The sequence below is a fragment of the Amblyraja radiata genome, chromosome 9, assembly GCF_010909765.2.
Source record: "Amblyraja radiata isolate CabotCenter1 chromosome 9, sAmbRad1.1.pri, whole genome shotgun sequence".
NCBI lineage: Eukaryota > Metazoa > Chordata > Chondrichthyes > Rajiformes > Rajidae > Amblyraja > Amblyraja radiata.
Window position 1 is genome coordinate 14,240,143 of NC_045964.1, and position 16,048 is coordinate 14,256,190.

The 16,048-nt window shown below is 41.5% G+C and overlaps 1 protein-coding gene across 2 annotated transcripts in view; it reads left to right on the forward strand.

The window, feature by feature from the left end:
* The window catches only part of stard9 (StAR related lipid transfer domain containing 9), a 182,831-nt gene that overhangs the window by 111,265 nt on the left and 55,518 nt on the right, over positions 1–16,048 (forward strand). For both annotated transcript variants that reach the window (XM_033026744.1, XM_033026745.1), the window contains exons 14-17: positions 1,818–1,895; positions 6,605–6,685; positions 8,840–9,019; positions 13,812–13,863. In XM_033026744.1, the coding sequence (XP_032882635.1) occupies positions 1,818–1,895; positions 6,605–6,685; positions 8,840–9,019; positions 13,812–13,863 (391 nt within the window). The remainder of the gene's footprint in view (positions 1–1,817; positions 1,896–6,604; positions 6,686–8,839; positions 9,020–13,811; positions 13,864–16,048) is intronic.

Below are 16,048 nucleotides of genomic sequence, written 5' to 3' on the forward strand. Positions count from 1 at the left end.
TAGGTTTTAGTGTAGGAGGCAGAGGAGTGACATTGTAAAAGTACAGTATATGAAATCATGAGGGGCATAGATATGGTAAACAGTCTTTCTTTTTACCAGGGTGGGGAAGACTAAAACAAGAGTGTATAGATTTAATGTGAGTGGGGAAAGAGGACCGAAGAGACGTTATTCACAGAGAGGATGATGGATATGTGGAATGCCAGAGGAAATGATAGACGTAGGTACGATTACAATGGTTGAAAGACATTTGGACATGCATGTGGATGGAATGTGTTAGAGAGAGAAGGACCAAAAGCAGGTAACTGGGACTTACTCAGGTGGGCGACTTGGTCGACATGGGCGAATTGGGCCAAATGGTCTGTTTCCGTACTGTAGAACTATATAAATCTGATGTCTCAGAGAATATGGGGAGAAGGCAGGAGAATAGGGTTAGGAGGTAGAGATAGATCAGCCATGATTGAATGGCGGAGTAGACTTGATGGGCTGAATGGCCTAATTCTACTATCTCTTATGATCAATGATTAGGATGAGGAAAATCTGTCATTTTAACTAACAATTATCTGATGTTTAAAGATTAAATAAAGTCCAAGCCTAGGAATTCTTCCTCTTCCTTAAGATATTCCTTAAAACGCATCACTTTGGCCAAGCTTTAATCTTTAACAGAATAATAAGAACACCATGACTCAATGATTTGTGGCAAACAAAATTTGACATTGACATTTAAGCAATTTAGTGAATTTCTGCTTTGATTGTGCCCCTCCTATTCACTGTAATGACCACAAGCTCCGAGGTAGCTTCAATTAAGTTGTTATGATCAGCCCAAAATGTAATTGCTCGTCCACTGGCAGTTGTTTGTTCAGACGCCTAGACCAGAAGTCCAGGAATTCCCTTCTTGCATTTCCCTCCTTGAAAACATTCCTGCAAATCACTTTGACTAAAGTTTTGATAATCTGCGTTAATGATGCCATACTTGGCTTTGTGTCAAATTTTGCTTTCTCATGCTCTTGTGAAGTGTCATCAGAGACTTTATATAGCATGGGTTTTGTAGAATAGAATATTTAATATCTGGGATGTCGGGTTGTAATAGCATTAATTAAATGGCATTCTGTGCGGCTGTTTATAAAGAGAAATGTTTCAAAGAATAAGTCAAATCTATTGTGATCTTATAGAGGTGTGTAAAATCATGGGTGAAAAAGATAGGGTGGGCACATCATCTCATTCTTAGGGCAGGGAAATCAAAATCCAGAGGGCATAGATTTAAGGTGAGAGGGGAAAGACAATAGAGGGGCAACTTTATCATAAACTAAGAGTAGTGGGCATATGGAGCAAGTGGCCAAAGGAATTAGTTAAAGCAGGCATAATAACATTTAAAATGCATTTGGACAGGCACATGGTAAGGAAAGGTTGAGAGGAATATGGGCGAAATGAAGAAGGCACATGGGACTAGTTTAGATGGCACCATCATCTGCATGGACAAGTTGGGCCGAAGGTTGTGTTTCCATGCTGCATTGCTGGCTCTTTAAATTGACACATCTCAAATTTTATAAAAGAACAGAAAATTCTGAAAGCACTCAGTGGGTCAGGCAGCATCTGTGAAAAGAGTAGTTGGGTTAACACTCATGGTTGAAGAGCCATCACTGATGCCGGCTCAACTTCTGAATTTTTCTAGCATTTTATTTTGTTTATCTTTCACATTTCTAGAATCCGCAGGTCTTTTTGATTCTCAATGTATCTCAAAATTGAATATACAGTGTGTGTAAAATGTCATTGCCCCAGATGTCTTTTCAGCGTCTTATAAAGGTTTGGACCTCTTTCAGGATGCTAATGTAAAGCTGATTCGTGAACTGCGGGAGGAAATCAACAGATTAAAAACTATGCTGATGAGTTTTGGTTTGGTAAGTTGTGCTTTCTCTGCTACAAAAATATCAAATAAAGTCTTTAAAACCATTTAAAAAATCAATGATTAAATAAACTAAGAATTATATTGGGAAATTATAAAATGCCCAATAAAATCATGAGAGGAACAGATCGGGTAGATGCAAAGTGTCTCTTGCCCAGAGTAGGTGAATCAAGGACCAGAGGACAAAGGTTTAAGGTGAAGGGGAAAAGATTTAATAGGAATCTGAGGTGTAACCTTTTCACACTAAGAGTGGTAGGTGTATGGAACAAGCTGCCAGAGGAGGTAGTTGAGGCATGGAGTTAAGAAAGAGTTAGACAGGTACATGGATAGGACAGGTTTGGAGGGATATGGACCAAACGCGGGCAGGTGGGACTTGTTTAGCTGGGACATGTTGGCCGGTGTGGGCAAGTTGGGCCGAAGGGCCTGTTTCCACACTGTATCACTCTATGACTCTATTATCTGGTCCTCATTTTTATTAAAATTTACAGAAGTGTAGTTATTAATTATTTGTTCATAAAATGTGAAATATTTGTACCAGAGTATGTGGATCTTTGGAATTTTCTATCCAAAACAGCTACAGTTGTTCAGTGGTTTGCAATGCTCAAGGCTCAGATAGATAATTCTTTGAGCTCGTACAGGAATTGAGGAATTCACGCATCATGTGGAGTTGAGGTTGAGAATCAGCTATGATCTTCCACAATGATGGAGCAGGCTTGAGGTGCTCCTTGGGTTACTCTGTCCCCATGTTTTTAAGACATTAAACCCATTACAGGAAGGATGTGGAGGCTTTGGCAAGGGTGAAGTGGAGGTTTACCAGATTGATGCTTCGATTGGGGCTATTAGCTACAAGTAGAGATTGGACAGACAAATTGCTTTCTCTGGTTGTGGGGAAGTTATAAAATTATGAGAGCTTGAGATAGCATAGATTGTCAGAACCCTTTTCCCAGAATGGAACAAACATCAAATACTAGAGGGCATATCTTTAAGGTGATGTACGGGTCAAGTGTTTTACAGAGGGTCATGTGTGCCTGGAATCCATCGCTGGTGGTTGAGACAGATATGATAGTGGTATTTAAAAGACTTTTAGATAGGCTTAATGTAGGGAATAAAGAAGTATGGATTATATGCAGGCAGATAAGAATTGGTCTTGACATTATAATCGGCACAGACATTGTGGGCTGAAGAGCCTTTTCTTGTGCTAACCTGTTCTATGTTTTATATTAGACCATAGTCTGCTCTGCCGTTTGATCACTGGTGGTCTATATACTGGCTCAAAGGGCCGAATGGCCTACTTCTGCACCTATTGTCTATATATCTCTCTCAAACCCATTCTCCTGCCTTCTCCCTGTAACCTTTTACTCCCTTCCGCCTTTAATAATTATAAAGTTCCAAAACCTTTGTGAACTTAGCAGCAGTGTAACTCGGCAAGTTTGGTCTTTTGAATGGGTTGATTCTTGTAAGTGACCACCGAAGGGAAGGAAATGGCATTCAACGCACAGCTCTGTTTCTCAAGCATAGCAGGATCAACTAACTGCACTGTTGTCAATATCCGTCAACTCTGGGGTGCTTTCTAATCTTCCTCTCAGATGTTGAACTACACTGTATAAAAAACAGAATCATCGGTTAAAAAAAGGAAAAACTGGTATTTATTAAACAATATCACATCCTTTGAAGAGCTGCGGTCAGTGGGATTACAGGAAGTTTGGTTACGTTGTAGGCAAATGTGAGAATCAGCTGACCCGATAAATGACTCTTTTCGTGATGTTGTTCGATGTTGTTTGATTGGAGAAAGGCTAACTTTGAGGAGATGCGAAAGGATTTAAAAGGAGTAAATTGGGACAGTTTGTTTTATGGGAAAGATGTGGAAGAGAAATGGAGTACATTTAAAGGTGAAATTTTAAGAGTACAGAATCTTTATGTCCCTGTTCGGTTGAAAGGAAATCGTAAAAATTGTAAAGAGCCATGGTTTTCAAGGGAAATTGGACACTTGGTTCGGAAAAAGAGGGAGATCTACAATAGTTATAGGCAGCATGGAGTAAATGAGGTGCTTGAGGAGTATAAAGAATGTAAAAAGAATCTTAAGAAAGAAATTAGAAAAGCTAAAAGAAGATATGAGGTTGCTTTGGCAAGTAAGGTAAAAGTAAATCCGAAGGGTTTCTACCGCTATATTAATAGCAAAAGGATAACGAGGGATAAAATTGGTCCATTAGAGAGTCAGAGTGGCCAACTATCTGCAGAGCCAAAAGAGATGGGGGAGATATTGAACAGTTTCTTTTCTTCGGTATTCAACAAGGAGAAGGATATTGAATTATGTGAGGTAAGGGAAACAAGTAGAGTAGCTATGGAAACTATGAGGATCAAAGAAGAGGAAGTACTGACACTTTTGAGAAATATAAAAGTGGATAAGTCTCCAGGTCCGGACAGGATATTCCCTAGGACATTGAGGGAAGTTAGTGTAGAAATAGCAGGGGCTATGGCAGAAATATTTCAAATGTCATTAGAAACGGGAATAGTGCCGGAGGATTGGCGTACTGCGCATGTTGTTCCATTGTTTAAAAAGGGGTCTAAGAGTAAACCTAGCAATTATAGACCTGTTTGTTTGACGTCAGTGGTGGGCAAATTAATGGAAAGAATACTTAGAGATAATATATATAAGCATCTGGATAAACAGGGTCTGATTAGGAACAGTCAACATGGATTTGTGCCTGGAAGGTCATGTTTAACTAATCTTCTTGAATTTTTTGAAGATGTTACTCGGGAAATTGATGAGGGTAAAGCAGTGGATGTTGTGTATATGGACTTCAGTAAGGCCTTTGACAAGGTTCCTCATGGAAGGTTGGTTAAGAAGGTTCAATGGTTGGGTATTAATGGTGGAGTAGCAAGATGGATTCAACAGTGGCTGAATGGGAGATGCCAGAGAGTAATGGTGGATGGTTGTTTGTCAGGTTGGAGGCCAGTGACAAGTGGGGTGCCACAGGGATCTGTGTTGGGTACACTGTTGTTTGTCATGTACATCAATGATCTGGACGATGGTGTGGTAAATTGGATTAGTAAGTATGCAGATGATACTAAGATAGGTGGGGTTGCGGGTAATGAAGTAGAGTTTCAAAGTCTACAGAGAGATTTATGCCAGTTGGAAGAGTGGGCTGAAAGATGGCAGATGGAGTTTAATGCTGATAAGTGTGAGGTGCTACATCTTGGCAGGACAAATCAAAATAGGACGTACATGGTAAATGGTAGGGAATTGAAGAATGTAGGTGAACAGAGGGATCTGGGAATAACTGTGCACAGTTCCCTGAAAGTGGAATCTCATGTAGATAGGGTGGTAAAGAAAGCTTTTGGTGTGCTGGCCTTTATAAATCAGAGCATTGAGTATAGAAGTTGGGATGTAATGTTAAAATTGTACAAGGCATTGGTGAGGCCAATTCTGGAGTATGGTGTACAATTTTGGTCGCCTAATTATAGGAAGGATGTCAACAAAATAGAGAGAGTACAGAGGAGATTTACTAGAATGTTGCCTGGGTTTCAGCAACTAAGTTACAGAGAAAGGTTGAACAAGTTAGGGCTTTATTCTTTGGAGCGCAGAAGGTTAAGGGGGGACTTGATAGAGGTTTTTAAAATGATGAGAGGGATAGACAGAGTTGACGTGGAAAAGCTTTTCCCACTGAGAGTAGGGAAGTTTCAAACAAGGGGACATGACTTGAGAATTAAGGGACTGAAGTTTAGGGGTAACATGAGGGGGAACTTCTTTACTCAGAGAGTGGTAGCTGTGTGGAATGAGCTTCCAGTGAAGGTGGTGGAGGCAGGTTAGTTTTTATCATTTAAAAATAAATTGGATAGTTATATGGATGGGAAAGGAATGGAGGGTTATGGTCTGAGCGCAGGTATATGGGACTAGGGGAGATTATGTGTTCGGCACGGACTAGAAGGGTCGAGATGGCCTGTTTCCGTGCTGTAATTGTTATATGGTTATATTATATATGATAATATTTTGATGCTACTTTATTGTTCCATCTACAGTGAAATTCTTTGTTTTGCATACAATACACAAAGTATGCAAAGAGTCGCCTTGTAGAGGATGCTGCCAAAGTCACGAAAATATTCATTATAGTCATGATGGTCCCTTTTCGCTCTCGGCAGCCCACCGCCTTCCTTCCCCCCCATGCCAGGACCCTCTTTGTTCTCGGCATCGCGTCCCCAACCGACGGCGGCACACATACAGCCTGTTCTCCACCAACCGCCAGCACTCATTCCTCGTTCTCGACCGCCCACCGCCGGGCCCTCTCGTGGATGGCTCTCATCAGGAGTTTACTACTGGCATTGCGATAGTGTAGGATAACTACGGGCTTGGGGAAATACTTTGCCCTCCTTAGAGCAGTGGCTTGCCAGTATTCATGCCGACTGGCACTCTCAGATGGCACCTCCATCAATCCAACACACCGTGAACTAACAGCCTAGATTGAGTGCATGTGATGGAGTAGGTCTAGGAGCTGGGCTGCCAAAGGGGAAGGGAGCATGGATTACTGCTGAGCTGAGTCCAATCTGAAGACTTCAAGAATCATTTGTGATAGCTGTGAGGGTTCTCAGTAGCTGTTGTATCAGCGTCCAACCACTATAATCTTCATCGAACATGTATTCAGCCTTCATTTTTGCACCAAAGGAAAATTAATTGCTTATGTTTGGCCTCATTGACGTTTTTTGCAGAGAAACTTGAGTCCTTTAAGTGATGAAAATGATGAGAAAGATGGAAACCTGACAGATCTGCTACTTCAAAATGAACTGAAGGTTGGTTATTTATTTACACGTTATAGAACATAGAACAATACAGCATAGGAACAGGCTCCTTAGTCTACAAACTCTGCTGAACATAATGCAAAGTTAAACTAACCTGTCCCGCCTGCACATGATCTATGCCCATCCATTCCTTGCATACCCATGTGCCTATCTAAAAGCCCCCTATATGCTTTCACCACACCCCTGCCAGTGCATTCTCGGCACACCCCTCTGTCTGTGGAAAGAAACTAACCTTGCCGCATCTCCTTTAAACTCCTCCTGACCTTTTAACCTGTGCCCTCTAGAACCAGCAGAAAGGTTCTAATTATCTATGACAATCATAGTTTTATATAGTTCCATCAGATCTGCCCTCAACTTCCAGAGTTCCATAGAAAATAATCCAAGTGTTCAATTTATTCCTTGTAGCTAATACCTTCTAATTCAGGCCGCATTTTGGTAAATTCTTCTGCACCTTCTCCAAAGCCTACACATCCTTCCTGCAGTGGGATGACTGGAACTGTACACAAAACTCCATATGCGGCCTAACCAAAGTCCGATAAAGGTGTAGCATGACTTCCTGACTTCTATACGCAATGGCCCGATCTGTGAAGGCAACGTACCATACGCCTTCTTTAGCATTTTATCCTCTTGTGTTCCCACTTTCAAGAAGCTGTGGAGCTGGAGTCCAAGATCCCAATGTACATCAATGCTGTTATGGGCCTTGCCATTAACTGTATACCTTCCTCTTACATTTGATTTACCAAAGTGCAACACTTTGCCCTTGCTTGGATTAAACCACATTTGCCATTTCTCCGCCCATATTTGTAAGTCATCTATATCCCGTTGTCTCCTTTGACAGCCTTCCATGGTTCACCATGAAAACCAGGAATGCTGGAAGTTTTCAGCAGATCGGGTAGTAGCAATGGGACTGGAAGCAAAATTAATCTTTTAGGTCAAATCTTTGATGTTGGGTTATTATTGTCGCATGTACCAAGATACAGGAAAAGCTTTGCATGCTATCCAGTCAAAACATACAATGTACGATACAATCAAATCAGACACAAGTACAACTGGTGGTGCAAAGAACAAAAATAACCTGTATTATAGCATCACCATGTTGCTGCTGCAAAGAAAGTACAGAAAAAACAAAAACTAGAACAGTGGAAAGCAATGGAACAGTTGGATTTTATGTTGACAACAGTGAGAGAACAAAGAATGCAGAGGAAATGTCTGTAATGGGTTACACGTCAAAGTTGAAGGAAGGTCAGGTTCAGAGAGGGACAATGAGTTAAAACGACATTCTGGAAGCTCAGGGTTGCACTTGTGGACTGGGCAAGGATGGAGTGGTCACCCAATCTGTATTCAGTTTCTGCAGTGTATAGGAAACCACGTTTTGAGCCTTGAATCAGACGTACAAATTAATTACTGCTTCCTCTGCTTTGGATGGTTAGATAGTGGGAAGCGAAGATGCAGGTTTAACATCTCCAGCTGTTGCACGAGAATGTTTACCATAACAAAAACAGAAAATGCTAAACTGTTCAGCTTGCTCATCCTCCTCAGATATATTAGCTCATACCTCACAAATGTTTATCGCCTTGATTTATGCCTTAGAAGGAGTACAGAGAAGGTTCACCAGACTGATTCCTGGGATGTCAGGACTTTCATATGAAGAAAGACTGGATAGACTCGGCTTGTACTCGCTAGAATTTAGAAGATTGAGGGAGGATCTTATAGAAACGTACAAAATTCTTAAGGGGTTGGACAGGCTAGATGCAGGAAGATTGTTCCCGATGTTGGGGAAGTCCAAAACAAGGGGTCACAGTTTAAGGATAAGGGGGAAATCTTTTAGGACCGAAACGAGAAAAACATTTTTCACACAGAGAGTGGTGAATCTGTGGAATTCTCAGCCACAGAAGGTAGTTGAGGCCAGTTCATTGGCTATATTTAAGAGGGAGTTAGATGTGGCCCTTGTGGCTAAAGGGATCAGGGGGTATGGAGAAAAGGCAGGTACAGGATACTGAGTTGGATGATCAGCCATGATCATATTGAATGGCGGTGCAGGCTCGAAGGGCCGAATGGCCTACTCCTGCACCTATTTTCTATGTTTCTACGTTTCTATTTGTCACACTAAAATCTGACACGAGATATTGCTGTCATTTCTCTTAGGTGGACCAGCTTACCAAAGATTGGACAGACAGATGGAAAGACACAAAAGCAATCATGGAGGAATATTACGTGGACATTAACAGAGGGAAAACAGGAGTAATTGTTGCCTCGCAGTTACCTCATTTAATAGCAGTGGATGAGGATATATTAAGTACAGGTGTTTCTCTTTATTATCTCAGGGTAAGCATTTTGGATTGATTAAATTTGTTTCACTTACATTTTCAAAATGTGTTTAGTCTCGGGATGACAATTTCCTTTACTCATTTAGACCTCTCAAGCTTAGGCTTGTGTAAAACACACATTGGGACATGCAGCAAAAAAACAAGTTTGCATGTGGCTCCTGAATATCCACAGGTTTGCATGCACCTCCACCGACCTTGTGTGTTGTATTTGGTGTTCCTCGATGTGGCCTCGCCTGCATCGGTGAGATCAGGTGCACTCTGGGTGACCGCTTTGCTGAGCAACTGTGCCTCTGTTATCGTAATCCCATTTCCACACCTGATCTGTCTATCCTCAGCCTTCTCTACTGCCAGGGTGATGTCAAACACATTTTAGGGAACCGCATCTCATATTCCTCCGAGATGGTCTCCAACACCAGGGCATTAACACTGAATTCTCCGATCATGTAACACGCACCCCTTCTGTCCACTTTTCTCTCCTAATCTACTAAGGTGATCTCACTCACACCCTATTTTCCACACACCCTTCCCCTATTTTCAACACAACCTTCCTCTATTTTCCCCATCACCCTCTTTCTTTCCCATCCCTGCCAATCCATCTTTTCATTGTTCAGACATTCCTCCCACTTCTCATCTGTCCTCTCTATCTCCCTTATTGGGTTCCATGCATTCCCTTGTCTATCAGATTCTTTCATCTGCAACCCTTTGTTGCCTCCTCCGATCATCTGTTTCTGTCGCTATCAATGCCTTTCCCTCCTCCACCAATCAACCCCACCTAATCTAGATTCCACTGATCACTTGGTAAATCTTGTCCCACCACTCCCCCCCCCCCCCCCCCCCTCTGTACTGGCTCTCTCCCCTCGACGCTTTCAACCCAGATGAAAGGTCCCAACTCAAAACATTGACTATCCATTTCCCTCCATAGATTCTACATAACCCACTGACTTCTTCCAGCTACTGTTTTTTTTGCTCCAGATTCCAGAATCTGTTGCTTTTTGTGTCTCTGTGGGACATGCAGGTTAACTCTTTACTGTGTGTTTATTTCTGACCCTTAGATGTACCTCATAATGTAAACTGTCAATATTTTTGCATTTTAATAATGAACTCATCATTCGATTGATGTTGTTCCACTGCAGTCGGCCCATTACAATGCTAGCCAGGATTAATATTTAAGCAGATTTTAATATACTTTTCCTTTAATAATCCTGACAACGATGAGGACTACTGTCTTGGTGGTGAAATGCAGTTTATATTGAAATGAAAATACATCAACATTCCTGAATTCTTCTATGTTAATGCCTCAAATAAGCATGTTTTGGGGAAATTCTTTGAGATTTCAGCCCATTATAGATAGATCTAAAAATTAGACCGTCCCATTCTAATTTATTTTTATTTTAAGAAGTGAGATTGGGCTAGATATAGGTTTGTGGGAATGATGTTAGAATAGGAGTTCTTGTGATGAGCTTTGAATTGAAATTTACACGGAAATAAAATGTTGCGGCTCAGAAGAGCAACGAACCTGGTGCGTGGGATGGGAGCAAGCCGCAATGGGGACGTGGTCAGAAGTTATAAAGTATAAATCAATAAATTTATGATCATATTTATTATTCACCATGTATTTTCTTCTTTGAATTATCTTTCTTTCTCTCTTGCTTTTTTTTGACTTTCTATTCTATTGGATCTGCTGAGCTGTAAGTAAGGATGATCAGTTGTCCTATCATGTATTATGCTTGTTAAATTAAACTGTTTGCTGTGATAAATATTCATGGGTTGTTTTCAGCGTCATTAGAAGTCTGTAAAAATAATGGATTTGTAAAAGTAATACATTTGACATTAAATGTATATATCAATTTCTATTTGATAGAAATAGATAATACTGGAAACACTCGGTGGGTTGGGCAACGTCGGTAGAGAGAAAATAGATCATGTTTCAAGTCAATGAACAAGGCTGTGATGGGGATGCTGTCGGAGAGAGGGCAGATGTTATAGAAATTATAAGGAAAATATGATTATTCACCATATTTAAAGTAACTTGCCTTTACAACTGGAGAAGTGCAAAAAGGAGCATGTTTTAAGTTGCGGAGTGGAATGGAGGAGGCAGAAGGAATGTCTGGGATGGTGGAGAGCCAGGTTGCCAAGTGATACACTTGTTTTGTTGTGATCAGTTTGAAGGAGTATAACTAATAGGTGAGTGCTGGTCGACGCTGTAAATAACATATTGGAACTGCAAGTTACAGAGCACAGCAGGTGCTGGCGATCTGGACTAGAATGGTGGAAATGCTCAGTAGGGCCACAGAATCTGTGGAAAGAGAGTTAATATTATCGACAATTGATAAAAATTCCTAGGATGGCGGGACTGTCATATGTTGAGAGAATGGAGCAGCTGGACTTGTACACTCTGGAGTTTAGAAAGATGAGAGGGGATCTCATTGAAACATATAAGATTGTTAAGGGCTTGGACACGCTAGAGGCAGGAACCATGTTCCCGATGTTGGGGGAGTCCAGAACCAGGGGCCACAGTTTAAGAATAAGGAATAAGCCATTTAGAACGGAGACGAGGAAACACTTTTTCTCACAGAGAGTGGTGAGTCTGTGGAATTCTCTGCCTCAGAGGGCGGTGGAGGCCGGTTCTCTGGATGCTTTCAAGAGAGAGCTAGATAGGTCTCTTAAAAATAGCAGAGTCAGGGGATATGGGGAGAAGGCAGGAACGGGGTACTGATTGGGGATGATCAGCCATGATCACCTTGAATGGCGGTGTTGGCTCGACGGGCCGAATGGCCTACTCCTGCACCTATTGTATATTGACCGTGTGTCTGAACTGGAAATGTTGGTTGTCTGAAAAGGTTTGCATTCAGGATTCTTTGGGGCCCTGGATGGTGGGAAGGAACAAAATAGAAGAGCAGGTATTATATTGCCAGAGGTGTTAAAAATACATGTTTATAATCTGAAATAAAATTAAAATTGCTGGGGATACTCAGGGTCTCCTCTACAGTGGAGAAATCAAATGCACTTTGGACAGCATCTCTATTCAGTTCACAGGAATAGCCCATAAGCTTCAACCTGTCCATCCCCATAATTCTCCATCCCCCCCCCACCCCATGACCTCTCGTCATTGCCCTTCCCATTGTTCCAAACAAAATACACTGGAGTAATGCCACCTAATATTCAGGTAATTTCATGCTGAGAAAACCAATATTTCCTGTTTGTCATAACTGGCTAGTTCACATACAGTGTAATCCACCTGTAACATTAAAGCAATTTTCTCTCTTCATACTCTATATATGAGTATTCTCGTTTAATTCAGATTAATCCAACAACTGCCATATCATACACTTCTCACTCCAGGGATTATTTATTTTGATTTTTCTCTCTCACCACTGCCATCACTCACTTCCTTCAATTATTTATTCGCTTCCAAATATATCAGCTGTGTCAAGCAACATTCATATCCCTGTGGGATATGTCAGTCTGAAGAAGGGTTTCGGCCCGAAATGTTGCCTATTTCCTTCGCTCCATAGATGCTGCTGCACCCGCTGAGTTTTTCCAGCATTTTTGTGTACCTTCGATTTTCCAGCATCTGCAGTTCCTTCTTAAACACATTCATATCCCTCTCAGATGTACCCACAACAATGGTGGAACCTTGAACACCCTTGGCCTCCACCCTACCATGACTATTACCTCTGTTCACTCCACTTCACACCTTCTTCCCACCTTCCTTGCACCTTTATTTTTAATTTATTACATTTTCCAAGGCTGAAGAAGGTTCATTGATCTGAAACGTTACCTCTATTGCTTTCTGAACAGAGCTGCCTGAATTGCTGAGCATTCCCATCATTTTCTCTTTTAATCCAGATTCAAGTATCTTCACTTTTTTTGATTTTCCATTTGATTTTCCTTGCCCAATTTTGTAATGTCTGAAGTTAGCACAGGTGATTAGTATAATGTATTTCAGCAATATAATTTTAAGCTTGTCATATTGTTTTCTTTTATTTCAATTTACTACTTCAGCATTGATGATCCTAAATGAAATAATTAAAAAAAAGATACCCTTACAATCTCAGGCACATTTACCAACATTTGGAATATTATTTTTTTCCTATTCTTCTGCAGTTCCCTTGCTTTTTAATTATATATTAAAATCTCCTCTAGATAATTGTTTAATCTGCTTCCACCAACTATTGTGATGGTGCTTAAACACTAAAGCTTTCAGTGTTCAAGGTTGTTTGTCAAAGCAAAAATCAGAGACCCGTCTCTGGATCTTTCACATTGTATGGTGAGACGGCAGGAACGTGGTACTGATTGTGGATGATCAGCCATGATCACAGTGAATGGCGGTGCTGGCTCGAAGGGCCGAATGGCCTACTCCTGCTCCTATTGTCTATTGTAATTGTCACATCCCACATGTTTAGAAAGCTACCGGCAGATAATAGTGCTGGTTTTTCCCAGCTGTTGTATTTAAACCATTGAATCATTGACTTGGTGGTTCTGCAGCACTAAATGTGTTAACTGTGAAGTTCATCTTTAACATTTTTAGAAAGCAGGTATGTGTCTCTAGTTTGAGATCTATAGCAACTTTACATGATTTTTAGTGTGTGTGTGTTTGTGTGTGTTTTTAGACTTCAATTTTCAACCTAAATATCACTGACAAAGGTATTTTTTTCTGTGATGTTTATTTACATATGCCAAAGTTAACTAATCTTAAAGAAAGATTTTGTCTATATATTCTGGGGGTAAATGTAGGAGGTGCATTTAATAGGTTTAAGCAATTGATTTCCATGTCTTCATGATTTTAGGAAGGAATAACAAAGATTGGGAGGATCGATGCTGAAGCTGAGCAAGACATTGGTAAGTGCAAACAAACGTCTTGGAATGGAAATAATTTACTTTTAGTTGGTACCTGTATCCACTTCGCAGTCATACCGCCCATTGCCCGTGCTAACCATGAGGTGGTACTCTCTATTAATCCCATTTACCCTTCTTGATGGCCTTATTGAGATTGTGCCAGGACTTTCTGTATGACCTTGTATCGCCAGACTTGAATGCCTGATATCCAGTCCTCAGTAGATTGTGAATCTCCTCGTTCATCCAAGGCTTCTGGTTACGGTACATTTGGATGGTTTTGGTGGGAACACATTTGTCAGTGCATTTGTTTATGAAGTCGGTTACGAAATGTTCCGTATTAGTTTGTCTGTTACTGAGTCTTTGAATATCTGCCTCCACGCCAGCTCTGTACATTCCCCACCACTGGACTTGTGCTGTTAAGTCGGTGCCTGTAAGCAAATCTATTACTTTTATATCTATTACCTATAATGTAAGGTAATAGATAACAGTAAATTGAAAGCAAATTAGGTTTTAGGTTTAGGTTTATTATTGTCACGTGTACCGAGGTGCAGTGAATAGCTTTGTTTTGCATACTATCCAACCAGATCAGATATTTCACATATAAATACAATCAGGTCAAACTCAAGAACAATAGATAGAGAAAAGGGGAAGATACACAGTGCAAAATATAGCCCACAATGGTGTAGAGGTGAATCAGACAGCACCGTAGCTTATTGAAAGACCGTTCAGAAGACTGATAACTGAGAGGAAGAAGCTGTTCCTGAGTCTGGTGTTGCTTCAGTACCTTCTACCTGATGGAAGCATGACAGAATGATCAGGGTGAGACAAGTCTTTGATTATGTTGGCAGCTTTCCTGAGACAATGTGAAGTGTAGATGGAATCAACTGAATTTCAACATAAATTTCTTTATTATCAGCTAATTGCATATACATATTGTTTGTCATTCAATCAGTTATTTTCCTTGAACATGTTGACAGCTTTGGAAAAGGCATGCACCTGCCTTGTACTGTCTGTCTTCTGCTCCCTACCTACAAACAAAAATTGAAGCAGGAGGATCTGGTACAGAGAGTTGTTAAACGCTGGTCAGCGAACACAGATGACATCCTATGCGACTGCTTTGAGTCAGTGGGCTGGTGCATGTTCAGGGATTCCGCAGCTAACCTGAATGTGTATGCTACTGCCGTGACAGACTTCACCAGCAAGTGTGTGGAAAGCTGTGTGCCGTCGAAGTCAATCCGAGTGTTCTCCAACCAGAAACTGGTGAAGCGTGAGGTACATTCACAGGTGAAGGCCAGGTCTGCTGCCTACAAGACAAACGATTCCTAGCGGTACAAGAAGGCCCATTATGATCTCCGCAAAGCCATCAACGATGCCAAGCGATAATACCGGGACAAACTTGAGTCCCAGTATAATCACTCAGACACAGGCAGAATGTGGCACGGTCTAAATACGATGGTGCAGCCCTACCTGATTGACTGAGTGCTTTCTATGCTCGCTTCGAGCAGAAGGCCAACAGGGTGGCGACACCTGTCCCTTCAGACTCAAGTGTGCCTCTTCCCAAAGTCACTGTTGCAGAGGTCAGATCGGCCTTCCTGAGGGTGAACCCACGGAAAGCAACTGGCCCAGCCAGAGTTCCTGGCCGTGTCCTTGGTAGCCGCGCGGACCAGCTAGCGGGAGTATTCATGGACATCTTTAATCTCTCCCTACTCCGTTCTGAGGTACCCACCTGCTTCCCGGTGCTGAGGAAAAGCAAGATCTTGTGCCTAAACTATTACAGTCCAATGGCCTTGACGTCCACCATCATGAAATGCTCTGAGAGGCTAGATATGTCTACTAAGCAGCCTTGACCCACTGCAGTTCGCCTACCGCCACAACAGGTCCACGACAATGCCATCTCCTTGGCCCATCACTCATTTCTGGAACACCTGGATAAGAGAGATAAGAGAGACATCGACGTGGGACTTCTACTCATAGACTACAGCTCTGCCTTTAACAACATTATACCATCCAAGCACATCACCAAACTCGTAAATATCACCAACAACCTCTCCTGGACCACCCACGTTGAAGCAATGGCCAAGAAAGCACATCAACACCTCTACTTCCCCACAAGGCTAAGGAAGTTTGGCACGTCCCCAACAGCCTCATCAACTTCTACAGATGTGCCGTAGAAAGCATTTTATAGCGA